The sequence below is a fragment of the Melospiza georgiana genome, chromosome 11 (genome assembly GCF_028018845.1).
Source record: "Melospiza georgiana isolate bMelGeo1 chromosome 11, bMelGeo1.pri, whole genome shotgun sequence".
In the NCBI taxonomy this organism is placed as follows: domain Eukaryota; kingdom Metazoa; phylum Chordata; class Aves; order Passeriformes; family Passerellidae; genus Melospiza; species Melospiza georgiana.
Window position 1 is genome coordinate 10,408,396 of NC_080440.1, and position 27,417 is coordinate 10,435,812.

The following is a 27,417-nucleotide window of genomic DNA, read 5'->3' on the forward strand; positions in this document are numbered from 1 at the left end:
CGGGAGCCGCCCGCGCTCGCAGCGCCCCGGCCCTACGGGCACAGCCCCGGCCCCGGCAGCGCCCCCGCAGCACCGCCAGCCGGTAAGAGCACGGACGGACGGACGGACGGACGGACGGGCCGCGGATCCGCCGCCCGCACAGCCGGACTGTCCTCCCCATCTTCCTGCCCATCCTCCCTCCCTCCGTTCCCCAGCGGTTATTGGGGCCTCCCAGCTGTTCCATCCGCGCTCCAGGTGTTGGGGCAAGAAGAGGGCTGGTCCTGCCTGGGGTAGCGCGGGGCCTCGGGGTGTTCCATCCTGAAAAGGAGAGCATCAGGGAACATCTGGCGGAGGTTAATCCCGATGAGGGCTGGCTGGCAGGAGGTGATGGGTGAAAGACTTGGGGCACTGCCCGGGCCAGCAGTGTGAGTGACAGCTCCATCAAGAAAGGAGATTTGATGGCAGCAAAAGGGCTACTGGTTAGGATGTTGCATGTTTATTTTTTCTTGTGAGATGCTGTGGGGTCGTGACAACTTCTCTGTAGAGGGATGAGTCATGTAGTGCATGTGTGTCAACTAAGGCACAAAAGGAAGGAAAAGTATCCAGATTAGCACTAAGATCAAGGAATTGTCTTGTTACTGAGGAGTGGTGGACAGCTATGTAGTAAGCATAGTACACACCTGGATGCTGGTCCTTTGCTGGGCTATGGGATGCTAGGATATAATAAAGTAAGCAGCTCCCATTTCTTGGCCAGGAGTCAGGTACTGAAAAGGGTTGGATTCTGCTGGGCTCATAAGTTCTTTGTGACTCCCAGTGTGAGAGCTGGTGGGTCAAGAGTTCAGGCCATGTGCAGCACTGTTCTTCTGGGCATTCTCAGGGCAGCAGCCAGCATGCACAGCAAGCACTGCAGTGTGAACACAGGCCTAGGAAGGGATGCTACTGCACAAAGGGAGATTGGTTCCACACTATACAAAGTTGAAGGTAAACTAAGTACTACTATTGGGGCCAGCAGAGCATCCTGGGTTTGGGGAGCGAGTGATAGTTTGCCTTCAGGTTAAAGGACTGCACACAATGCCAAAGAATTTCCTGTCTCTCACCCACCTGATAATTCTTTTTGTTATCTCCTTGTTTCTGACTTTGTTTTTCAGAAAAAACTGTGATCCAAGAAAGCCACCATGAAGGGTGAGGAAGCTCGGCAGAGGAGGAAAGAGGGCAGGTCCAGGAATGGAGAGCGACCCCGGCACAGAGGAAAGAGCAAGGGTAAACACAGGGAGAGCAGGCTTGGCAGCCAGGAGCCAGAGGATGTCTCTCTGCAGGCACAGCAGAAGCTGCTGGCTGAGGAGAAAGCAGCCATGGCAAAGGCTCAGGAAGAGTCAGCAATCTCAATCTGCCTGCAAGTGCTCCTGCCATACCTCCTGGCTGGGCTGGGCATGGTCTTGGCAGGCATGGTTTTGGATTATGTTCAGGTAAGGGGAAGAAACTCATCTGACATACCTGCTGTGGGATGAGTGGGGGTGTTTTCTTCACAGGCAGGGGATTTGCTCTGGGAATGGCACAGCAAGGGAGGATTTGCAGCAGTTTGCTATGCCAGCATGTCCCTTAAAGTCAGCTGTTGTGTACTGTGCAGCTCTCAAGAGGCTTGTGGTGCTTTTCTGGTGCCTTTCCTCCCCTGGATAAAAAAGAGAACACGGTACTAAAGATGATGATTAGGAATGTGGACTCCTAATTGATTAGTGATCAGGAATATGCAGAGATGTTCCCTTGGTCCTGGGAAGAGGGTGGGTGAGCACAGCCAGGGGTGGCAGCACACACAGAGGTGACATCACTCAGGGATGTAGCCCTGGACAGTCCTGCACAAGGCATCAGCCAGCCCAGCACTGTTGACATTTCCCACAACAGCCCTGCCTGTGCACCACATCCTTTTCTAAGGCCTCACAGGAGAAGACTTGAATTCCTTAGGTCCCACTTCTGACTTTGGGGATCAGGATGAGACCTTTCCTCCTATGGTGCAGCAATACAGATCTTTAGGCAATGATCAGCACCTAATTTTAGGCAGTTTAAAGCTGGTTATAAACTGCCATGCCTTTGCACTCTGGGTTCCTCTAACAGTCTGCCTTTTTGTTAACCTTGTTATTTGACTAACTAGTGAGGTCAAACTACCCTGACCTATCTGATACAGGGACACAGAAGCTTCAGTGCTTACATTGACAACTTTCACAAATGTGGAGCTGTGTTCCTTTGTCATTAACCCAGGGCTGATCTCCCTGAGCTAGAAGAGCTGTAAAGGCTTAGGAGTGACACAGTATCCTTAACTGACCTCAGCTTGTACTCGATACCCAGCAGAATGTCTAGTCAGATCACAGAACACCAGGCAAATGCAGAACCCAATGTCAAACTACTTTTTGTCTCCTTAGACAACATTCCCAAGAGCCTTGAACACTTCTGTTTTTATTTTTTAGACTTTCTAGAGCTGCCTGTTCCAAAGGATCTCTGACATTAAATGTATGTTTCTTCCTACTGTGAGTTGTTAAAGTGTGAAATTAATTGCAGATGGGTTTGTGATGTTGGAGGAGGACTTTTCCTTCAATGTTTTTTTCCTAGGAGGAGCTGAGCCACTAATATGAACAGAATGTGAGGCAGACCTCATTCTCCTCTGAAGCTGCAAAAGTCTGTTTTCTGTTATTGCAAATACAGAGCTCACTAAAAGCCATCATGGCAGTGCTTAACATGTCATAGGAAACGTGGCTTTTGGCAATGAGCACAGTGGCTGTTTGTGAATACCATGGACTGCCTGAGCACATCTCAGCAAGGACTTGCTGCTGCCCTTCCTTCCTGAGCCAGTCCTGGCCTTTGCCTGGCTGCTGCTGTTGTTTCTGAGAGTCCCTGGGCCCCAGGCACTCTCCATCTGCCGCCTTCCATCTCTCCACAAAAGTTCTCTTCTCTGCCCTTTCCTAAAGTGGGGAGGAGAAGAGCAAGGTTAGAAACAAGAATTCACTGCTTGGTGCAGCAGACAGCTCCCACAGTCAGGGGTGGTGGTGCTGGAGCAGCTGGGATGTGCAGTTCCTGGACAGCACCATCTGGTTCTCCTGTGAGCCCGTGGTGCTGGCACGGTGCTGCCAGCACTGCCACACTGTGAGAGCATCCTGGCAGTTCTGTGTCTCCTTTGCAGGGATGACAAGGTAGGGATGAAACTGTGCTCTCAGACACTTGCTGTCTGTCTGTTCTGATGTTTCTGATGTGCCAGTGGATGGGGGTTCTAGGTCAGGTCAGGACTCACCCAAGAGGCTGCTTCTGCTTTGGCTCCTCCAGGGCAGTGCCGCTTGTTGGCTAGCTGGCAGCAGGAGGATGTATCTGTGTGCAGAGCAGGGCAGCAGTGCACCTCTACAGGTTTTGCCATCTTGAGTGGCACAGCCATGAGCTGTTGGGGTTTTTCTTTTAGTTTTTTCACTAGCTAGTCTCCAGAATTCTACCCCCAAGGCTTCCAATTCGTGTATTAGAAATAATAGCAATTCTCTCTGGTCTCATGTCTTTTCTGTGATTGCTTCTTGCACCATGGACCCACACGAATACCAGTCACAAATTTACACTTTGGAAGTTGGATACATCCCATGATACCAGATTATTGTTAGTCAGAAGCAATTGTGTCAATTCTGGAGACTACTATCCTTTTCCCACTGTTGAGCAATGCTCTCTTTCTTCTCACACCTGATGCATGTTGTCCGGACAAATAAGGTATATTTCTTTACCAGGAAAAAGAGATGCATCTCTCTGCTGATAAATATGGTGTGGCTCTTTATCAGAGGCTCCTTAAATGTATAACAAAATGGCCCAGTGTACACACATGGGTCACCTGAACCAATTACCTCTCTGCATACTAATTTATCGGTTGACGGCTTTTTATGGTGCTTGCTTAGAAGGAGAGAGATGGAGCGTGATAAACTCATAAACCCTGTCAGGCTGATGCTTTAGTACAGGGTGTGTTGCTGCTGTGTTTTTTAATGTCATTTGAGTCATTCAGTCTCATTGATATTTCCTTTACATTAGTGCTTCTGCCTGTCATCAATCCACTTAGCTGATACAGTGACATATGGGACTAGGTAGGCACATTATTAGAACTGGAAAACCTATTTTTTTGTCCAGAAGTTTTGTCCAGAAATTGTTTTTTATTTCCTTGAAGCCTCTGTGAATGACTAACTAGAACTGGGCCTTCATACTGTAATTTCTCTCTTCCCAGCTGGTGTAAGGAGGTTGGGTCATGTGTGGTTATTACAGGATTTTTATTAACCTGGCTCTTCCAGATATTGTGGGACTTTTTTTTTTTCCAGTTAGATTAGCTGAAATGTGCTCTCCTGTTAGCTTTCCGCTAACTGGACCATTGTTAGGTGGTGGAGACACTGTACACACCAGCTGGGAGTGGAGAAGCTTTTAGGGGCTGTACCAAAATAACAGCCTAGAAAGCAGCGAAGGACAGAGCCTCTGCAGCTCCATTTGTTTTCTGCCCTGCTTCCAGGGAGATCTGCTCTGTCACCTCAGCTGCTGTGAGCTCAGACAGTGCTGTGAGCACTGCCTGAATGGCCGAGAGCTCCCTCAGTTCCCAATTTAGCTGCGAGCATGCCATGTTCTCTCCAACTCCCCCGCAGTGCTGGGGACCCTGTCACAAGGACAGAGCCCACAAGCCATTAGCCTTTTCCTCTCTGCAAGAAATGTGAGGGAAGGGCTTGATCCATCCCAAAAGGTGGTTTTTAAACCTTTTTGACCCTCTGATTCAATTAGTTTGCCCAAAATAATTATTAGAAAGGAGCCTAGGCATAATACCATGACTCTTTTCCCTACATGCCTGACTTTGAGCTGAAGCATTTATGGAGCAGGACACAAATTTTTTTGGCCATATGTAGCAGGTGCAGCTCTGAGTTTTGACCTTGTATAGGCTCCTTAACCATGAAGCTCTGGGATGAGACCCCCCTTTTTCAGACAGTACTTCCCAGGAGCATGCAGGAGCAGCATGTTTCACTTCAGAGCAGGAAGGGTGACCGGCTCACAGCGCGCCCTTTCTCTCCCTTGCCTGTCGCGCAGAGAGATCATGGAGCTACCTTAAATGAGCTGGGCTAGGACTCTTATCTCGGCCTCTGCAAACTAGCAGAAAGTTGAAGTGATGACAGCAGATAAGGGTGCTTGCTTTTGAAGCTTATTGGCTGCTTCTCTGAACTTTTTTTCCCCCTGAGAGCCAGTCATTCAGAGGTACAGCTGGCACAGCCTGACTGTTCTGTCCCACCAAGACCATGGAGCGGACACGAGGGGCCGGGGTCTAGGAGGGCAGATCCTGTGTCGCCAGCCGGCTCAGCTGTGTCACCTGCCTGGGGTTGGGGTCTAGGAGGGCAGATCCTGTGTCACCCGCCGGCTCAGCTGTGTCACCTGCCTGGGGACAGGACCTGCGTAACGCCGCCGTCAGCTGAGAGAAGCGTGGGCTCCTGCTCTGCTTGACCTTTCTTCACCTTGGAGAAGTGCAGCATGGATCGTGGTTGGTAATTCCCCACCTCCTCGGCCTCGGGACAGCGAGGAAAGTTCAGCAGAGCCTGTGGTGGGAGCGAGGAGCCGGGCTGGTTGTTGGCAGCAGCTTACACATTAAACCCTGGTAGCGAACGCGTGCCGCGCTCTGACAAGAAATGTAACCCGAGGAGAAAGGACACCAGTGTGTTTGAGCACGCTGAGGGATTCTTGTGTGACTTGTTACTCTTTCAGTGCTGTAGCCTGAGCAGGTCTTACTGGTTTTTAACGAACTGGTGGGAGCTGAATGGGGTGTGGGCTCATTTCTATTCGTCCACAAGCATCTCTACAATCTTCTCTTCTCTTTTTTAATTCCCCGCTGGATATAAATCAGAAAAATTGTGTCCATCAAGTTTGCTGCCACCTGGGCTCAACCCAGCTGAACCAATTTTGGAGGATACCCTTGCTGCAATTGTCGGGACGTGCTCCTAGGAGGAGAAGAAACTAAAGGAATTTGGCATCGTTGCTGTAGTTTGAGGAAAAACATTCCTTCTGGCTTTGGAGAGAGCTGCAGAGAGGATCTGTGTCATGTCCTGATCTCCCTCCATTTTCCTGCTGAGCATGGGGTAACAGTGTGTGACCATGGTGGTCACCCAGTTACAGCTGGAACTGTGCTTCCATGGCAAGAAGCTGAGAGGTTTCACCTGCAAGCTGACCAGGTCAGCCAGTGGATTTCTTCCAGAGACTTCCTTCTCCATTGCCTCCCAGATTTTTGTGCCATTCCTCCTGGCTGGCTTGGGAATGGTAGCTGCTGGCCTCTTGATGGATGTTGTTCAAGTAGGTACCTGTAATTAGGCAACCTGTAGTGAGAGGGTGGGCTTAGGCTCTGACCTTGAGCATTTGAGTTGTTTGTTTTTAATGAGTGTGCTCCTAGCAGCCACTCAGCAGTATGGCTGTAGGCTTTTTCTGTGCTGGAAGGACACCATCCACCTCCTTTAGATCGGTAGCTGTGTTCCTTGTGGTGTGGGTTGTCAGATGGCTGCCTGGCACTGCTCTGGGTGTGCTAGACAGGGTGCTCCCTTTTCTCTGTGGAGCTCAACACTTTGATAAAACTCCTGTGAAGCAACTGGATCAGGCTGCAGCATATTCCCCTGTTGCATGATATCATTTCTTTCCTTCAAAAGCTGCTGATAAGGAGATCTAGGTCAGGGTTGTTATTAACTACCTGTTTTACTTAGAGGCAAGTTCATGCTTTCAGTTCTTTGCAAACAACCTAATATAATCTTTGGTCTAGAAATCATTTAGATAGTGTGATGAGAGGCACGCCGCCATAGAATGATTAGCCTTGCCTACAAACTGGGTGCTTCTTGGGCAGTTCCTGAGGTGGGTATAAATTCAGAATGACTTCCCTGGATGCCAGGGAGTGCTGCAGCATTTGCACCATTGTGCCCCCAACCAGGATCTGTCCCATCTGTGTTTCCTTTGTGCTGGTGGCACAAATAGAAATGCAAAATTTGATCTCATTTGGGCATCTCATGCTGGTGGATTTACAAATCAAAAGGCTGGCAGAGTTTCCCAAGGATATATCCTACACTCTGAGCTCACTGGAGTACATTGGATTCTCTGGCATTAATACCACGGGAGGAGCTAAATATGGATACTTGAATGTTTGGAAAGACAATACCTTGCTTGGTTTTTTTCTTGCACTGGAAGAAACAAAGAAGGCAGAGAAGTTGAACTAAAGGGGGCACAAGGAATATCAAAGAAGGGTTAACTGGAGTGGCACAGGCTTTTTCTGGGCTGTGTTTGTCATCTCCACCTTGTGCTGTGCTTAGGCACAGACCTGTCTTGCAGCATTACAGAAGTTCTCAAACTACCCCCAAGATGTTATGCTGATAGTTAGCATTTGTCTCAAAGAAGGAGAAGGACACAGCACATACCCACTCTGTACCTTGGAGTGAACCGGTCTTTGTCCAGAAGAAATCAATTCACTTGCTAAGAACTGAGCTGTGTTCAAAAATGTAGCTGTATCCAGACTGATGGGAAACACGGGCCGTGTATGCATACCTGCACCTGCCCTTTAAATGACAATGTGCAATCCAGTTTGTGTATTTGCTCACTTGACTCATAGAAATGGGGTCAGGTGTAAACCACAGCCACAGGAAGTGAATATTTTGGTGAAGTATGTTGAAATAGAAATGGTCAGTCCGTGGGTTCGGCTCCCAGAAGAGGGAGCCCAGGGCATTGATGGCACTGGAGAGATGTTAGTGAGGTGAGCTGCCATGGTAGCAACAACCCCACCTTTCCCAGTAACTGGGAAAATGCAGAGGTGCCAGCCTTTAAAGGTTTGGGATATTGTTCTGTGCTTCTTTGTCTCTGAGCTGTTGATTTTCAACTTCCTGCAAGTGTGAGAGATGGAAACTCACAGTCCTGTCCAACTAAAACCTGACACTAAGTTTGTTTGCTTGAGGCCAGGTACCATGAGATTCATATTGCCGGGCATGAGGGCTCCCATACTGAAACTACAGGTTTTTCAAGTCCAGGAGTCTGTGGTTTGCCCATTTTCTAGTGGTTCTTCTGGCTAAGGAATGTTTTACCCTATTTGTAGTTACTGCAAAACATTCTTAGGAAACTCTGTGTTTGGACAATGAGATATATGGGCAAGCTTTTGGATGGTATCTAGAGCATAGATAATGCTGAGTTTAATCCTGCTGCCCTTCTTTTATTACATTCAAAATATCTTGAAATAACTTGATTCTGTGTTGTGAGTCCAGCTGATGCTGTCTTTTGCAGGGCTCATATTGCTGTAAAGAGAACAAAGTGTAAATTGCTCATTTGTATCCTGTCAAACTTCTCAGGATTTTTGCAGTTTCTGATCTGCTCTGGGATGAAACCAAGAACTGTTCATATTAGTGTTTGAGAGAAAAATCAACAGAAGAGATTTATCCAGCCCAGTTGACTCTAAGGCTCAGACCTGGGTCTCCCATGCTGTAGGAAAAGGATGCCCAAAGAAGAAGATGTTTGCCATTTTCCTTTCCTATGTGTGCAGGTGATGCAGTCTCTCTGCAGGGCTGATAGCAAGGCACAGGCTTTTCCTTCTGGACATTTCTGCCTCTGTTCCAGTGGTCCTTGGCTGCTGGTCCATCTGGATTCTGGGCTGGCTGGCATTGCTGGAGACCTTGCAGGGCCCTGCCAGTGTTTGGCCCACTTTTTTACAGTAAGGTGAAGAATCAGATTGAAGCTGGCTGATCAGATTTCCAACCAGAGAATTCAAGAGGAAAGCTTCCCTTTTATTTTCCCTTTCCATGCCACTGGAGTGGGACACAGTCCAAAGAAAAGTCACAGACAGAAGATATCTCTGTGCTTTGTTGACAAAAGCCCATGAGATGATTAGCTTTGAAAAGGATTTTGAATTGGCTTGCATTTTGTACTCTAGGATATTTAGATCTTTCTATTGACTTGTTCAGAGCCATGGAAAACCTCTGAGGCTTCTGAGCAGCTGCCATGGATGGGAGATGGATGGATGGATGGATGGATGGATGGATGGATGGATGGATGGATGGATGGATGGATGGATGGATGGATGGGAGATGGATGGATGGGAGATGGATGGATGGGAGATGGATGTCCTGGGGAGGTAATAGGACAGGCTGGGTCTGTGGGGACAGTGTGGGGAGCTGCAGCAGGGCTGCACTGAGCCTGGGGGTGTGATGGTGTTCACAGGGGTCCAAGGATGAGGGAAGAGATGAGGATCTGACTCCATGTTTCAGAAGGTTTGATGTATTATTTTATGATATATATATTATATTAAAACTATACTAAAAGAATAGAAGAAAGGATTTCATCAGAAGGCTGGCTAAGAATAGAAAAAGAAAGAATGAATAACAAAGCCTTGTGGCTTGGACTCTCGGTCTCACAGCTGACTGTAATTGCCCATTAATTAGAAACAACCACATGAGACCAATCACACATGCACCTGTTGCATTCCATAGCAGCAGATAACCAATGTTTACATTTTGTTCTTGAGACCTCTCAAGAGAAAAACTCCTAAAGAAAGGATTTTTCATAAAAGATGTCTGTGACATGGAGGGGCTGCACTGAGGCTGGGGGCTGGCTCAGAACATCCATGATAAATAGCCTCCCTTCCTCTGAGGGACCCCATGAGCAGATCCAGCTGCTTTGGGTAGAACATGGGATTTTTTACTAGCCAATTATTAACCAAGCTTCTTCAGAGCTGGGTTTTAGGGCTGAAACTCCATTATGAAAATATGAAGTGGGAAAGAATTCCTTTCTGGCTCTGTGTCTGCCTGAGTGGGTTTCCATGGAATGTTTTTGTTCTTTCTAGGCCAGTTTTCGTCTCAAAGGACAGAGACATTTCCTAGGCTTTGTCCAGGTGTCTTCATTCAGGTACCTCCCTGCCTGCATGGCTCCAAACTGCCCCCTCAGCCACTCCTCCAGCTGACAGCCCTGCCAGCTGATGGCGCAGGCATCATCTGTTTATTCTGTATTCCTGCAGTCACTAACACAATGGAGCCCTGGCTGTTGTGGTATAAATCATTAAGAATCTTCCCTTAGGCTCTCAGTGAGTCACTAATGAGACTCAAATAGAGGCAATTAAGTCAGCTTTTTTTTTTTTATTAGTACAGTTGTGTGATTATTAATTGTTCAGAGCTTTCAGGTGTAATTATATGTAAGGCAGAGTCCCAAAAAGTCATACCTCATATGCTGAAACTTCTGTTCTGATGGCCTGAGATCTGCAAAATCTACTGTCACAAGGATTGGAGTTTACCTAGATATACCAAAGTCATATTTCCCAAAGGTGGCATGCACAGAAAATACAAACAGTTGAGTTTTTCTGTTGCTTTCTATTTATGTCTTTTTATGTGCAAAATATGCAAGGTCTTAAGTATGAATTTCTGCACGCCTCTGTGCTTTAGATGACTGAGAGTTTTACATTGTGGCTGTGGAGTCTGTGTTTTCTCCTCTTTCTTTTGAATGTGTCAAAGATGTGTTTGGATCTTTATTCTTAATTAAAGAGAGAGCAGAGAGGGGGATAGGAATCTTTAAAAGAAATGTCCACCCCTAGCTTTTCTCAGGTATTTAAGTTCCATGTTAACAAATTTAAACCAAACTGTAGTGTGCCAAATAAGGGGACAATTTTTGTGTTGTTAGTTGTTTATGCAACAGTAACATACCTTGCACATTTTGAAACGTGCCTGTTCCACCATTGCCAGGAAAAAATGCCTTTTTTATATTGATAATAACGTTCTGCCTGTTATCTGCACTTCTGAGGTGCCTTGCACCACATGCTCAGGACTAGCTCAGCCCCAATTCATCCATCCTGACTTCTTTGAGAAGGAAGCTGTGAGTTCTTCCCAGCAGAGAGACACCATCACAGCTTCCCATGGCACAGCCAGAGAAAAACACCTCTGTACAGATGTCTGTTATTACACCCTGTATATATTTCCTAACAGGCTGGCAGCTGAATGTGTCACCTTTTGTTGAGTCTGTCCAGCCACATCGATATTCGGGTTTATAGAATCCCAGTGAATGTGAAAAAGGTGGGTAGGGATGTGCTGGTTTACTTTGTCCTCCAGTGCCAGAATTCAGGATCACCATGGGTACAAGCCAGTGGCAAGCTGGAAAGAATGAACAAATGGCTCTTCATGTGATGTGCAGCTAAACTGTGGAAATCTGTGCCACAGGATGGCACATGGCTTGGAGGGGGGAGTTTGGATGAAGACCTGAAAGAGAAAACCTTTCAGCACTGGGAAATGTGCAGAAAACCCCCAGCAGCTCAGGACCCTGTGGAGATAGTCAGAGTCTGGAAAATACACAGGAGAGTTTTCCCATTAACCTGTCAGTTTTGTAGATTGTTTTATATACTCCAACTGGATTATTGGCAGAGCAAAGGATGAATTAGATGCACCTTTGATCTGGCTCATTGCAGCCACCCTTTTTTCCTTGTATTCTCTCTTAGATGTTGGGCTCGTTACTTTTCCTTCACGCTGAGTGGCCCCATTCTGGGATTCCATCCTGATTTAAACCTCTCTGGCCACAGCGGGGCTTTGCCAACCCTTGAATGCACAGAGGAGGGATGAACTCTATTCCAAGGCACTGTGTGGTACAAAAATTAGAGAAGACAAAGTTTGTTATGTTTTCAGATTGTCTCTGGTGTTGCGGCTGGTTCAACAGCTTTGCACAGTTCAGCTTCAGAGGAGCAACAACAGTGAAGATATTGGCTCAGCAGTTTGGCTTATGAGATATCTTAATTCAAAACCTTTTTCCAGCTGTACCAAGAATGTGCTTGGTAACAGGAAGATTTAGGAACTGCCTGTGGAGAAGAGATGCAAAAATCTCTTTCCTTCTCCTCACCAGTGTTAGATGCTTGACTTGAAGTTTGGTAAGAAAAGACAAACACAACTTCTTGTTGTGAGATCATTTCCTACACCTTTGGTTTTGTTCTCATGAGTTTGGATGGCAGTAGAAGTTCTTAGGTGCTAGTCACAGAAGTTCTAGTGTCAGTGCAAAGGATGGAGAACATGCTCTATCTAATTTGGCTTTTGAACCTTAATACTTTTAATGTTGGTCTTGGCTGGTGCTAAAGAGATTTTAATTTATGGGTTTCCAAAATTTAAAGGTTTTAATTTATGGATTTCCAAACTTTAAAGGTTTTAGTTTATGGGTTTCCAAAATTTAAAGGTTTTAATTTATGGGTTTTCAAAATTTAAAGGTTTTAGTTTATGGGTTTCCAAAGTTTAAAGGTTTTAATTTATGGGTTTCCAAAATCTTCTGTTGCCTCCAGAAAGAAAGATCCTTCCCCTTTAGGGCAGTGCTTTGTTGTGCAAGAGATGAGAAAGAACACTGCAAGCTGAAAATTCCTTCCTTCCCTCCCAAAATGCAAAACATGAAATGGATCAGGGCAGCACCTGTCCCTGTGTGCCCAGGACACCTGGAGGTGCTGGGACAAGGCCCTGGGGTGCAGCAGCACAGGCTGAGGTCGCTGCCTCTGTTTCCTTGCAGCACTGGGACGTGTTCCGGACCATCACAGAAGTTTTCATCCTGGTTCCTGCCCTGGTTGGCCTGAAGGGAAATCTGGAGATGACACTGGCATCCAGGCTCTCCACTGCTGTGAGTGTTAATTGTGGCTGGTTAATTGTGGGAGGGGGGTGATTAGCAGGAGGCATCAGGAGATTCTTCATTTATGTAATCACGCTGTGTATGAGAGATGCCCTTTTCTGCTAACTAGAAACTAGTGGGGTATGAACATTAAAATAATGTGTTTGCCCTCATTTTGTAAGTGGAACAGAGAATTTCCATCTGCACTTTGAAGGTGAATTAATCCCTGGGTGGCCACTTGCTGATATTTGGGGCCCTGTGACACATGAAGGAGACACAGCCAGGGCTGCACAGCTGTCAGCTCCAGTGCTGGATTGCTTTGCTGTGGGTATTGATCCTTGAGGGCTTCCCAGCAATCCTACCCTGGGGGAGCAGACTGAGGCTTCCTGGAACCTGCAGCAGCTTTTGCTGCTCTGTATTTGATCTCTTCTATTTCCCTAAGCAATTTTGTTTACTTTGGTCTTTTTTTTTTTTTTTTTTTATGCCTCAGGAGAAATTGTAGCTTATCAGAGGAATTTAGGGAGAACAAAGGACAAAAAATGGTTTAATTTTTTCAGCTTTTTGTCTATCCACTTCACTTTTAGCTGGGTGCCCTGCAACACCTCTGCATCTCCAGTGTGAGCCTCTGATGGCCCTGGGACACTGGGCTGGTGGAAAAATGTCAAGAAAGAGGTGCAGGGAAGGCTGGGAGATGTTGGCCTGCATTTGCCTCTCTCTGACAGCCCCTTTCCCCCAGGGAGCACGTGAAACTGCCTTCAGAGGCCACCTGTACCACAGGAACAGCTTTCAGGGTATCTCTCTTGACTCCTAGGCTAACACTGGACAGATGGATGATGCCCAGAAGCAATGGAAAATGGCCACCTGCAATTTAGCCCTTATCCAGGTGAGTCACTTCAGCTGGGAGATGCAGAAGTCTCTTTTCTCTTGCTCTGTTGCAGACCAGCAGCATCTGTTCCAGCAGTGCTGAATGCAGAGCTGGTGATTTGGGGCAGGAATCCCCAACACAGCCAAGCAGAGCCAGGACTTGACCTCCAGTAAAGCTCTGTGTGGCCCAGAGCTTGTAGTTTAGCTGTAAAACACATCTGGACATTCACTGCCTTTGTGGACAAACTGAACTAATAAAAACTCCTTTTGCACAGGAGCTGTGGCACAATCCCTGTTTCACAGCAGCCCCTGGATAAAGCCTGTCATTCACTGGCACTGTTTGGGAATCAGCCTTGGGCAGGAGGGGAGAGATGGGAGAAATTCTCTCCTGTAAAGGCAATTCTTCTGCTTGTTAAAATCCAGGAGCCAGCCTGGAGTCTGCACATGGCAAGAGCTCAGGGCCGGCAGCCTGTGCCTGTGTGCTTTCCCTTATCTCCCTGCCTCCCAGGAGTGCAGAGCTGATGGGGAGCCCATTTTTGTCTTGACCAGGGCTATGCACTTGCTGCTGGACTCTGTGTCCTTTGCTGAAGTGTTATCTGCCCTTTGCAGACCCCCGGAGATTTTCTGCAAACTTTGTCGGGATTTCTATTTTTGATCTAGTGGAGCCTTGCAGGGATGCTGTTTAAATACCCAAACAATCCTCATCAGAGCCAGGCTTTGCCCTGCAGGCTGTGGCAGAGCTGCAGTGGTGGGGCCAGGGCTGCCAGGAGCAGATGGGGCTGAGTGCTCACCAGCTGTCCTTTGCTCCCCAGGTCCAGGCCACTGTGGTGGGGCTGCTGGCTGCTGTGGCTGCTGTGATCCTGGGAGCCATCTCCAAGGGCTCTGTGGAGCTGAGCCAGGCTGCTGTGCTGTGTGCCAGCAGTGTCACCACGGCCTTCATTGCTGCCCTTTCCCTTGGTGAGTGCTTCTGCCTCCTCAGATCCGCTGTGCAGCACCCAGGTGGGGAATGAGCTGTCCCTGTTCCTCCAGGGAGGCCCAGCTGGCATCCCTCTGGTGTGGCAGAGAGAGGAGGGCTGCAGGGAGCTGTGGCTGCTGTTTTCATCCTCTCTGCATGCTGCCTGTGCTTCTCTTCCCCCATGGTCTGCAGCAATCAAAGTGTGCTTCGCCTGGCACAGGAAAAGTGCCCCAAGCTGTGCATGGCTGCACAAACACCCCCACTCTGTGTCTCTGGGGTGTCACACGGGCCATCCACACTGTCCCTTTCCCAGTGAAGGTGAAATGGTGTCACCCAGGGACTGAGGGTCTGGTAGCTGACAAATCCACACCTGTGGGCAGCCCTGCAGTCTGCCTGCTGTGAGCTGAACCAGGCACTTCTGTGCCCTGGCTCTTCCCCTTCCAGGGCAGTGTGATGGGCTGAGCTGTTGTGAGCGGTTTGAAGCTCTCCAGTTTGTGGGTCTGCCATACGAGGGCAGCATGGTACCCTGAATAGAGCAGCTGGCACAAAGGATGCTGCAAGTTCTCTAAACGAAAGGGACAAGTTAGAACAACTGCATATCCTGAAGCTGGAGTCAGAGGGTGATTGGAGATGCCTTTGGTGGAAAACGTGGGATGAGGCAGTTAAACAACAGCAGCTCAGCTTTCATTGCTCTTCCCTACAATCTCCCTGCTTGGTGGGGCACAGAGAGGCTTTGCTGCTGGGCTGTCTCAGGTTTGACATCGGATTTTTCCCTGGACATGTCACAGGCAGCCTGTGTGTGGCTGAAGCTGCTGCTTTTATGGCCAGGGAGGGGAGCAGCATGAGCTGTGCTGAGGGGAGGGGAGTGTGGCTGTCTGGGAGGGCTGCTGTGGAAATGTCATGTGTGAGGATGTGTTTTTATCTAAGGGATGTTGTACCAGGGAAGATGAACATTTCTTGGGGTAGAACTGATGCTCCTGTGCATGCTCAGCTTTGGAGGGGCTGTAGACAGGCACAGGGAGGCTGTGAGCTGGAGGCAATCACCATTTCTTGGGCTTCCTTTGGTGCAGCCTGTCAGCCACAGAAGGACTTTGAAGGGATGTCTAATCCCTTGTCTCAAGGCTGCCTTTGCTAGTTAGCTTATTCCAGGTGCTTCTTCCACATCGCTGTGAGAGATCTGATAGCTGAGGTGTTGCCATGATATTTTCTGAAAAATCCTTTCCTTAGGATTTTTCCTTCTGGGAAGCTGAGACACCTCAAGAACAAAATGTAAACCATGGTTATCTGCTGCTGTGGAATGCAACAGGTGCATCTGTGATTGGTCTCATAGAGTTGTTTCTAATTAATGGCCAATCACAGTCAGCTGGCTCAGACTCTGTCCGAGACACAAGCCTTTGTTATTCATTCTTTTGTTTTCTATTCTTAGCTTATCTAGCCTTCTGATGAAATCTTTTCTTCTATTCTTTTAGTACAGTTTTAATATAATATATATCATAAAATAATAAATCAAGCCTTCTGAAACATGGAGTCAGATCCTCATCTCTCCCCTCATCCTCAGACCCCTGTGAACATGGTCACACTGAGGGATTCCCACATGTTCACCAGAGTTTGGGGTTTGTGCTCCTAAACTTGGGCAAAAGCAAAGCAAAACCTTTCTTCTCCCCAGCAATGCTGAAAAGCAGCTCAATATTCCAGGTGCACCTCAGAGGACAAGGGAAGAGATGTGGGCAGCCACCATAACCCCTTGACTCTGGAGCTGCTCACAGCATCAATATCCACCCAGAGCAAATGAAAGCAGCCCCAAAGGCTCTGGGACATGAGGGCTCAGTCTGATGGCTGGGCTGAAGTGCAGGTTACAGTAAGGAAGCTCATTGCTCCTTGGTGGTTCAAACGTTGAGAAATTTCAGTCTAATATGGAAAATATCTTTGTGCTGTGGAATCCAGAGGAGGGGATGGCACCAAGAGGCTGCTGCATGCCTGCTGTGTGCTTATCTATGAGTGTGCTTCGTGCCTGATCCTGCTTCAAGGCAGCAAAGATTAGGCTGCTCAGGAGGGGAGCTTCTACATTTGGGCTGCCTGCTGGTGTCTGCTTTGATCCCTGGAATTTGCCTGTGTGCCTCTGGGCCCTTGGTGCAGTTTACAAGGACAGAGTCATGCACTTCAGGTTGGTGAAAACAAAAGGACAAATTCCTGGGGGTGCCCAGTCTCCAGCTGCATGGTGCTGTTGTGGGTATCCTGCTTCTTGCTTTTCTTAGACCCCCACATCCTGACCCAGAGCAGCAGCTCTGGGGTAAAACACAGCCAAATGCTCTCTCTGATGCCTGCTCTGTGTCTTCTCTAGGTCTGGTGATGATTGGTGTGATCATTGGAGCCAGGAAAGTTGGGATCAACCCAGACAATGTCGCCACACCCATAGCAGCGAGCCTGGGAGATTTGATAACCCTTTCCCTCCTGGCAGGAATCAGCAGCACACTCTTCAAATACATAGGTACAGTGTTCAGCAGGGAGCTGCAGCTCAGCAAGGCAGCTCACAAATCCTTCTGAAATTACTGCAGGCTGCCCCAGCATTTCTGGCGTGATTCAGAACGGAGGCTGTCATGCCACTGGGGTAGAAAAACGACCAAAGAGGCTTTTTCCAGACTGTCTTTTAGTAACAAACTGGAAGGCAGAGCCTAGTAAACACAAGTGGGATTTGTCAAAGAAATGACCAACATGTATTGTGCAGCTTTGGAACAGGAGGCTGGCATATGTGACACTGACTGTTCCTCGATCTGTCACTAGCCAGCAAAACTCCTTCCTGTGCATGGATGGGTAACAGCAGCTCCTTCTTCACAAGCAGTTCCAGGGGTTTGGCACTAGTGAAATGTTCTTGTATCCTCTCACATGGAGAGTCATGGATGAACAAGATACTCAGTTGGAGGGAGGTAGCCTGCAGTGTTTTGTGCCTGCAGGACTCCGAGTAGGAGCTGTGGTCTGGGGTTGGCTGTGCTGCTGTTTGCCAAAGGCTTGGGCACCTGATGACCCTCAGAAGTTCAAAACATTGGTGATATATCTGTTGCTTTTAAAGTGTTGGGCTATTTACTGTGAGCCTAAGCTTGAACAGAAATGGGAAAATAAAAAGATGCAGCAAACTCAATTCCACTTGAAACCCAAACTGTTGCTCCAGACTGAGCAGAAGCATGAGGCAGCTGTTCTCAGTTTGCATAACTCATTCCATGTGCAAGCACAAGTGAGGGAGTGAAGGAGCCCACACTGCAGGGAGAGGCCTATGAATTGCTTCCATCCTGTCCTCCTTGAGCTTCAGAGGTGCTTTTGTTTAATAGGATTTTTCCATGATGCCATTGCACCTGCCTCTGTAAAGCTAATCTATCTTTCAGTTGCTGAGCCTCAGATAATATCTCCCAGGCAGCACAGGGCAGAACAACATGATAACCTCTGTGGCTGTGACCAGAGAGCATTTCTGGGGTTTCCAGAGTAGTTTAAAGAGCCTCTTGAGATGGAAAATTGTTAGCACACAGACACCAAGTCATTGGGAGCATGAAGTGAAGCAGGTAGAAGGATGGCACTGCTGATGGTGCTTGAACAAATCCATTTCCCTGCCCAGTGTGTAATAAGGTGCAGGTCACACTCTAAAAACTTCTGGGTCCTACCAAAATGTGTATGTATCCATCAAAAATACTGATGAGCCTGTGAAGTTTGAAGTACTGTGTGCCACCTGATGCAACACCTTCTCCTTCTGCAGAATATCCTCTTGCCAGAGAAGATTCTCTTATTTATTTTTTTTTAAATTGGCTCTGGTTCTTCTCAGTCCTGCATAAAGGAGATAGAAACTGTGCCAAAGGGTTTCAGCTTGGTATGGGCTGCCTGGGAGAGAATGTAGCAGAACTGGAATGTGGAGCCTGAAGAGCATTCATCCCACCAGGAGCCTTTCTGTGGGCTCTGATAAGGTTTGATCAACTCCAGTGCTCTGTGCCTGATTTATTTAATAGGGAATTAATTGCTCAAAACAGCACATGGTGTGGGTAAGAGACCCAGTTCAGCAGCTGAGTCTGTCATACATCCCACCTGTCCTGGATGACTCTAGAGGGTGAAGTGCACTGACAAAACTCAGTGGAGATGCATTTCAGTGCCACTGAAGCCTCTCATGAGGAGTTGCACCTCTTTGTGTGAGTCTTTCACTCCCAGCAGATGCCATCACGTCAGCGCTTCTCATCCAGGTAGCCCAAGGCCCTGGCAGTGGTGCTGTTAAAAATGCACACTTGGAGCTGCTTCATCTCCCAGATTACCTGCAAAGCCAGCATTACATCCCACTGCCTTTGGCCCCAGCTCAGAGACCAGATGGAGAGCTTTGTTGAAGAAGCATTTTTGTATCAAAAGGGCTGGCATCAGCCCCATTGCTCGAAGGTGTTTCTCATGCTTCTGAGTCATGTTTATTTTCTTTTAGTGCTGCACATCTTATTTTTTAATTTCTTTGCTTCTAAAGATCCAAGGCTATGCCTCTGCTGAATGGAAAAAGCACCTAATGGAAACACATGCAAGCTAGCACAAAAGAAACCCCAGATCTGAACTGGCTGATACGTGCCAGAGAACATTTGTTCCTATAGAGCAGACCAGCTGCTCAGCAATTCTGCTAGCTCCCCTCCTAAAGTGCCTCTTACCTCTTGTTTTAGGTGAAGGTATGAGGTGTCTGCCCTGAGTGGGATGCAGCTTCCACACAGGAGTTTCCTCCTTGCCCTGCTGTTTGATTTGCACCCTGAAGCCAGAAATTTTGTAACTTTTTATCTTTCTTAGTTGGAGGTGAAATTGGAGAGTTGTTCGTCTTCAAATATAACTTGCTTTGAATCCTGCTGATTTTCAAACAGCATCCTCTAGCAGTGAATTTCAGGGATTAATTATGGATTTCTGTGGTGGAATGAGGTGGTTTTGTGGGGACTATCATGCTTCATGTGATTTTTTCCTCTAACATAACTCAGTTGGAGTAAGAATCCTGCTGCATTTCTTCCCATCTTTGTGCATTACGATTTTGGCAACCAGTGAAGCTATGGATATTTAATTCAACATTTCTTTTCCCTGCCAGATGTGAAGTACCTCTCTCCTCTGATCTGTGCTGTGTTCATTGTCATGATCCCTCTCTGGGTTGCCATTGCCAAGCAGAGTCCATCCCTGGCTGAAGTGCTGAAGTCTGGGTGGCAGCCGGTCATTGTTGCCATGAGCATCAGCAGGTAAGGGAGGCACAGCTCCCACCCTGTGAGCACCCTGCACACACCTGGGCTCACTCAGAGGGACACCAAGGGTGACACTGCCAGGGACAGCAGCAGGGGGTTTGCCCTGAGCTTCTCAGCCATTGGTGACTCTCCAACAGACTCTCTTCTGGGTGTGTAAAGTCTGTAGTACTGTGTGCCACCTGCAGCCCCTTCTCCTGCAGCAGAATATCCTCTTTGTGGGGGTACCACTTGTCAGTTTTTCTGGGCCTGGATTGAAGGCACCTGTGACAGTAATTCGTGTTGGGATTCAGGTGTTTATTATTTGTTATCAGTAAAACAGTCTCCCTATTGTGAGTTCAGCAGCAAGGTACAAAATGGCCAACAATCTCTTGTTACAAGATCTTTTAAGACTAAACTATCCAATTAAGAACTGACACCTGGATTATTTTCCCTTTTAACTCAATAACTGATCTCAAAGAGCCCCCAATGTGGACTTTTCTGCCCAATTACAAAATGCCACCCAAACCCATGAAGAAGGAGGATGAAGAAGAAACCCAGGACGACACCCTGTGCCCTCCATCTTGCTTCCATGCACGACATACTAAAAACCCCATAACCTGAATTTCTCACCAAGTGATACACTGCTCTCTATAATCTATTCCAGACTTTTGTGGATTCCAGTCTATCTTGAAGTCTAGGAAACTTTCTCAATGAATGAGGGTCTAAGTCAGTGCTCCCCTGGGTGTCAGGGCACCCCAGAGCAGATAGAGAAATATTCCCAGTGCTCTGGGTTTCCACACCTGTTGGCAGAGAAGATTTTCAAATTTTTTTTATTTTTTAAATTGCCCCTGGTCCTTCATAGTCCTGCATAAAGGAGATACAAACTGTGCCAAAGGGTTTCAGTCTGTCTCCCTTATTTGTGAGACAGCTGATGAGGAGCCCCCAAAGGACTGGGAAAAGCAAATCATTCTGAGTCTCACTCACACATCCAGGCACCACATGGGTGAAAGCCAGCAAACTGAAAGCACAGATGATGATCATCACAAATTGACAGGCTTTGATCATCACAGATTGTCAGGCTTCAACCTCATTCTTATCCAGCTGTAAAGAGAAAATACTGGTAGATGTAGAGCCAGGTAGTTCCTTCTTCCTGTGGTACAAGCTGAGATCTGGAAGAGAATTTTAAAAAACTGCTAAGTCCAGTACAGAAGGGTAACAGAACTTTGTGGGAGGATGAAAATGCTTTTCTAACCACTACCAGTTTGGCTTGGGGGTGGGCAAGGAGATCCTTATGAATCATTATGCCATTAACAAAATCTATAATGTTTTCTGTTGGTGGAAGCTGAGCTGTAAAGGAGTGCACGGTGAGCAGTCCAATCTGGCAGTGGGGAAGATGCAGTAACCCATGGCAGGGTGCTGTTTTCAGCGTAGGAATTGCCCTGGAAAAAGATTGATCCAACCTCATTTGCTGTCCTTTTCTTAACAGCATTGGTGGGCTCATCCTGGACAAAACTGTGACTGACCCGAACTTTGAAGGCATGGCAGTTTTCACACCTGTGATTAATGGTAGGTTGGACATGGAGGTTCTATGCATGCTTTTATTTATACCTCTCCTTCCTCCCAAGGCTTCTGGCATCCACCATTGCCCCTACACAATTCCCTGATCCCATCATGAGTGAAAGTGAAGCTACTGGTCCCCATCATGTTCCTGCTTATGTTTTGAAATGTCTCTGGAGCAAAACAGCAGCGAGGACAGAGCTGTGCAAAAAGGTTAACAGCATCTCTGAGAGCTACATTTACACTTTTCATAAAATCAAACCTACTGGGATGTCTCAATAAATCCATTTTCCCTTGTTTCCTTCCCTCCACTCAGTGATTTGTGTGGTGCAATCATCTCCTATACAGAATGTTGATAACTAGTAATATAATAAGATTATACATGTGTATGAATCTGAGAGATTATATGCATGGATTGGATATAATTGTGTATATATCTAAACATTTTGTATGCATATTCATTTATATTTATATTTGTAATTTTTGTATGCATGAGATAAATATATATCTTTATATATATGTAAAGATTATATGCATGGATCGGATATAATTGGACTTTAATGTATATATCTCAATATATTTTGCGTGTATATTTATACTTATATTTATAGTTACATTACTTATATTATTTATATTTATATGTGCATGAGTTAAATATATATCTTTATATATACATAAAGATTACATGCATGAATTGGATATAATTGGATTTTTAATATATATCTCAACATATTTTGTGTGCATTTATATTAATATTTATTTATATTTTATATTCACAGTACTTTTATGCACATACCTATCAGCACAAACTGCTGGGGATCCTGGAATCAGTGAAGATCCACTAGCTTATTTTTCTGCTATTATAACATTCTTGTAGGACAGGCCCATTCCAAGGGAAACCCAGGTTTTCCTACGGCCGTGTGCCACCCTCAAAGCTCTTCACTCTGCCTGTACAAAGCCTGGCAGTGCATGGCTCAGGTCCCATCTTCAGCTGCAATGAGACAGCCTGAATATTTTCACTTTAATTCCCATCTGGGAAATCTCACATTTAATGATGATTTCTTCTCCAAGGAAGGGAAGGCATGAGAAGCCTGTAGCATCTGGCTCACCCTTCTCTTTTCTGTGGCATTTCCATCCTGAAAATACTTAGGGTGGTGGAAGTTTGTTCCATAGATCATTATCCCTCTATAGCTGCTTTTTCATGTTTGCTGCAATTAGTCTGGAATTAATTCATTTACTTTAATTAGGTGACATTTTTGGGTTCTAATTCATCCTCATGATTCCTTCTCATTGAACAAGTGTGTTAGGTACCTTCAGACAGACATGTAATCACTCTCCGTGATGTTTTGTTGTCTTTCAAACAATAATGTTTCTCTGAGTGAGTAAATCCAAGAAGTGGCCATGAGCATCCTCTGCACAGCTTTCCCCAGGTGTTGCTCACAGACTCTGTCCAACCAGGTGCAATTACATCATTTCAGAGGCCACATCCAGTGCTGGGGAGAAAGGGAAAATGTTTTCAGCCAGCAGTCAGAAGATCACAATTACTGGAACCTTCCTGGTTTTCAGCTGTTCCTGCAAAGTGAACAGTGCAGCACCCCTAGGGATGCAGGGATCAGGTTTGCTCTTTCCCTCACTGCTGCTCTCAGTGAATGCAGATTGACTCACCCTAGGCTGGGTTTTGCACTGCTGTTTCCTGCTGTGGTGAAGGTGGTTTACAGGTTTTCTGTGTTTTTGTCCTCGCAGGTGTTGGAGGGAATCTGGTTGCCATCCAAGCCAGCCGAATTTCTACATTCCTGCACTTCTGGAGCATGCCTGGAGTTTTGCCATACAAGATGAGGCAGAACTGGCCCAACCCATGCACCACATTCTTCTCATCAGGTACACCCTGAGCCCTTGGTGTCCATGTCTGTCTGTCTTCACAGGCAGCTCCTTTCCCAAGCCTGCCTGGTGAACCACTGGCTGGGTTTCAAAGGCAGAATTTTCCCCTCTCTCAGAGAAAACTCAGATCAGAGAGGAAGCATCCTTGCAGTGGGCAGCATGAAAAAAAAGGCTTAAGGCATATTTGCTCAGTGGCATGCAAAGAAAGTGGCCTTCAGGGAGCACTAAGGAAAGTAATTGAAAAAGAATCTTAGATTTGATCTAACAGAAAGTCATTTTAATGGCCAGCCTACAGCCATCACCTGTGGACAGAGCAGTGAATGGACCATAATCTTGCTGAATATCAGCAATTCCTCCACCTTCAGCACTGGAAATACTTAAGAATCAGCAAAACTCAATTTTGGGTCTGTTGTCTTTATAGAGTTCCTCTTGATTTTCCCGGTTACGTTGAGAGTTAGTGCTAGATCAAACTATAAACTGGGAAAATCTGTTGCAGTGAGGCAGAACAGAAGTTGTGGGAGGCAGAGAACAGCTGAGAGGAGTGTTTGCAAGAATCACAGAGGAGTGTTTGCAAGAATCACAGTGGATCAGCACGGAGCACAAAGCCTTTGACATGCAGTTCCAGTGCTAGACAAAGCTGCTGGGCTGATCCTGCAGATGCTGCCTGTGTTTTTGTGATCCAGAGAAGGCATTAGCAATGGGGTTGGTGGGAGCGTTTATGCATTAAAATATTCGCTGTGTCCTGTCCTCCCAGCTGCTGTTACCCCTCTTTCTGTCTCTGACTCTGTGCTCTACAGGGGTGAATTCCAAATCAGCCCGGGTGCTGTTCCTGCTGGTCATCCCAGGGCACCTGGTGTTCCTCTACACCATCCACCTGCTGCAGGGGGGCCACACATCCCTGTCCTTCACCTTTGTGATGTTCTACCTGGCTGCTGCTTTGCTGCAGGTAAACCTCAAACTCCCACCCAAAAGGAATCTATCAGATAGCATAAAACCAGCATTCTCCAGGTTAAAAAGGAGTCACAGTAAAACATCCAGCAGCAGCTTCTGTTTCCTGCCATTTCAGGTGTGCTTCTACCAAGTATCTTGTACATTCTGTAGCTCCAGTAATACTGCACCCAAATTGCCAGGCTCTAGTTTCCCACATGAGCACAGCTGTGCTTTAGGGTGAGAGGAGGAAAAACTTCTCAACATCCACTGAGCTGCAGTAAGTGTGCAAAGACACACTTAGCAAGAAGTATCTTGCTTTAAAATGTTCACTCCTTGGGTGTGAACTCCAAATATTTCCAGGCTGCCACAACTCACCCCAGCAAAGTGAGAAGAGTGAACTGCAGCCAGCACGTTTCCCCACCCATTTTGGAAACCACTGTCACATTTTATGGTGAAAACCTAGGGAATCCCTTTGGGCAGGGCCATGTGGGCAAAAACAAAGGGAAGGCCCAGGCCCTGAGCAGTTCATCTTCAGAAGTAAAAACTCCTGGTAGGCAATGAGCAGATCATCTGATTTGTTCTGCTTTTTATGCCCTGTAAACTTTATTTTTCTCACTCAGAAATGCATGTGGCTGTTGCCTGAACTCACAGAGGCTCTGACTTCACTTGCCCTTTTAAATGAGTGATTCATTGATTTGCATGATGAGGTGGCTGACTCTCACTTTGCCTTACAAGCAGCCTTGTGTCTGAGGGTGAATTCCTTGTGTGTGTAAACAATCAGTTTTCCTCGACCTTTGCACAGCCCCAAGCCCAGAAGCACAGCCACAGTTTAAAGGAAAATATTTATCCTTCTCTTTATCCATCGAGGTAACTCCTCAACCAAAGCCAGGCATGAAAATGCAAGAATAAATGACAGCACAAAGAGCAGCATCCCAGCAACACCACTGACCCCAAAAGATTCCCATGGAGGCCACTGGAGGAGGGCACACTCAGCCTGGCCCTTTTTCCACCTCTGTTATCCTTTATAAAGAAAGACAGAAAGAAAAAGGGTTGGGGGGAAAGTTTGGGATTAACCAGTCCAAAGTAGAGAGACTTGGGAAAAGTCTGGTTAACAGCCTTTAAACTGCCAAATTTCTGTAGGAAGGGACAGAATAACATTTGCTATGTGGTCATTAGGGGAGGAAACATGAAATCATGGATTTCAAATGGAAAAAGGCAGATTTATGTTAGGCCTTGGGAAAAACAGAAATGGGGGGGGGGAAAGCTGTGGGGCTGATTGCTTAGAGTGTGGCACCTGTGAGGGTTGTTCAGCACAAGTTAAACAAATTTTCCATCAGGAAAGATGTGGATGTATTTGATCCTGAATTGAGGAAGACAAATGATCTGTGTAAAACGCTTGAGTTTCCAGCCAGCTTTAGTTTCTGTGATTCTGTTATTTAATTTACTTTCCCCATCTCTCCTCCTTCCTTTCTCCCAACCCAGCTTGCAGTTTTCACCTTTAGAAATGCTGCCTCGGGCTTTGGTTCCTGATGTGCTGTGGTCTCCCATGGAGGGACCACAGATGTGGGGTGCAAATTCTCTCTCCCTTCTTAATTCAATTAACTAGATAGTCTTTAATCTTTAACAGAAATATTTTTTTCTGCCATCTGTTTATCAGAATTGGGAATGAAATAAGAATTAAAAGAAATCACAACAAAGATTTTTAAACTGTCGAGATGAAAAAAAAAGATTTTTTTTTTTATCATGTCAGTTCTGCTTGGGATGGCTTTGATGTAAAAACTGCCTCAAACTCCAGTTGTCCACTGAGACTTTTAGGAAAAACAAAGTAGACATGCTCTGAATTTCTAATGGAAAAAAGAAGGATGAAGAGAAAAAACCCTGGCTACGAACTTGTCCTTTGGGGTTGCCTGCATATTCACAGAAACCTTCATCTGGTGGAATGAGTGGAGCACTCCCACTCATGGCACAGGGATAGGAACTGTACCTTTGGGAGATGCTTTTGGTGTGGCCAGGCTCTGGTTTGGGCAGGCAGGGCTGGTGAGCAGTTCAAGCAGGGTCTTTGCACTTGGGGCTGGCAGCAGAAGGCTGTGGGTTATGTGATAAGGTAGGAGTCAGCTACACCCATGCCATGCCATGCCATGCCATGCCATGCCATCCCATCTCATCCCAGAGAGGAACCCCAGCTCTCTGGGAAGCTGTGCATGCTTAGGGACCCCCTTAGCTCTGGTTCCCTGGCCATGGCCACTTTGGCTCTGAGCCCAGGGTTTGTCTGTTTCCTTCTCTCTGTTTCCCCTCCCAGGTGGGGATCCTGCTCTACGTGGCCGACCTGCTCGTGCGCCTGATGTGGAGGAAGGCTCTGGACCCAGACAATTTCTCCATCCCCTACCTCACAGCCCTGGGGGACCTGCTGGGCACTGGGTTCCTGGCCATCTGCTTCCACCTGGTGTGGCTCATCCACGGCACGGACATGAACCTGGGCAACTGAGAGTGCCTGTGCTGCTCTCGCCCCTGCTGTGACACGGTGCTCCCCTCCAGTGGGTGCCTGGCACTCTGTGCTGGCTCACCTGGCTGGGCTGGGCCCCCCCTGCCACCCCAACACCCCCTGCCCTCCCCACCGTGCCTTACAGCCAGCCCCAGCAATCAGCACCCACAAACTCCTGCCCTCAGAGGGGAGCAAAGCGGATTGAAGGAGCACCCCCTGCTCACACCTGCAAACAGGGCAACAAGGAGCAGTTGGGCCACTGGGGAGGAAGGCAGGAAGGAGCATTTGGGCCGTGGTGTCAATCCCCAGCACTGAGACAGCCCTGAGGCTGCTCCGGAGCCTGCCCTGGTCACTGTGTCTGATCCTGCCAGGGGATGCTGCAGCCCCTCCATCCTCTGACTTTCCACCAAGGGAAATTCTTTATTCACCCCACTTTTGTCCTGCTCCTGGAGTAGCAGAGCAACCAGAGGCTCAGGATCTGAGGCAGTGAGCTGCTGGCTCATGCCCAGTGGAGGTTATCTAGGGATACCACCTACCTGCCCTGCCAGCATCCCTGGTGTCTGACCAAAAAGCTGGTTAGATTGCATTTTAGGGGCAGGAAGGTTTGTTTTTACGGTTTATGAAATGTCCAGTAGTTCAAATGTTTATAGAAACACACACATAAATAAAGTGGGTAAAAAAAAAAAAAAAGAGTAATGCTGTGGATTTGCCAGTTGGTTTTTCTTGCCACGACTCTGTCTAGTTTTAGTTCTTACTTGTCAGGTAGAACTTCTTGGTTTTTTTCTCATCCATTCAGGGTTGGACAACACAATTTTAGTAGGGTTTCAAGAAAATCAGTGTTTCCTAACAAAGAATGTTTTGACACCCATATGTTTCAGGTCAGAATTAAAGCCTGTCCCACAGTCACCATCCACTCTTTAACAACTGCTCTGGAATGAGTCCAGGACTGCCTGTGTTGGTCTGGG

At 47.0% G+C, this 27,417-nt stretch overlaps 1 protein-coding gene across 2 annotated transcripts; it reads left to right on the forward strand.

Moving 5' to 3' along the window:
* On the forward strand, nucleotides 1-27,117 carry SLC41A3 (solute carrier family 41 member 3). Of its 2 annotated transcripts, XM_058031987.1 has the most exons (11): nucleotides 1-82; nucleotides 1,128-1,445; nucleotides 12,487-12,594; nucleotides 13,394-13,465; nucleotides 14,259-14,403; nucleotides 16,743-16,889; nucleotides 19,479-19,623; nucleotides 21,092-21,171; nucleotides 22,906-23,040; nucleotides 23,838-23,986; nucleotides 26,270-27,117. In XM_058031987.1, exons 2-11 carry the CDS (start codon nucleotides 1,155-1,157, stop codon nucleotides 26,453-26,455), a joined length of 1,458 nt encoding a protein of 485 aa, XP_057887970.1. In that variant the 5' UTR covers nucleotides 1-82; nucleotides 1,128-1,154; the 3' UTR covers nucleotides 26,456-27,117. The 2 variants fall into 2 exon arrangements, with proteins under 2 accessions (XP_057887970.1, XP_057887971.1); XM_058031988.1 differs by lacking the exon at nucleotides 16,743-16,889.
* The last annotated feature ends 300 nt before the right edge of the window (nucleotides 27,118-27,417 follow it).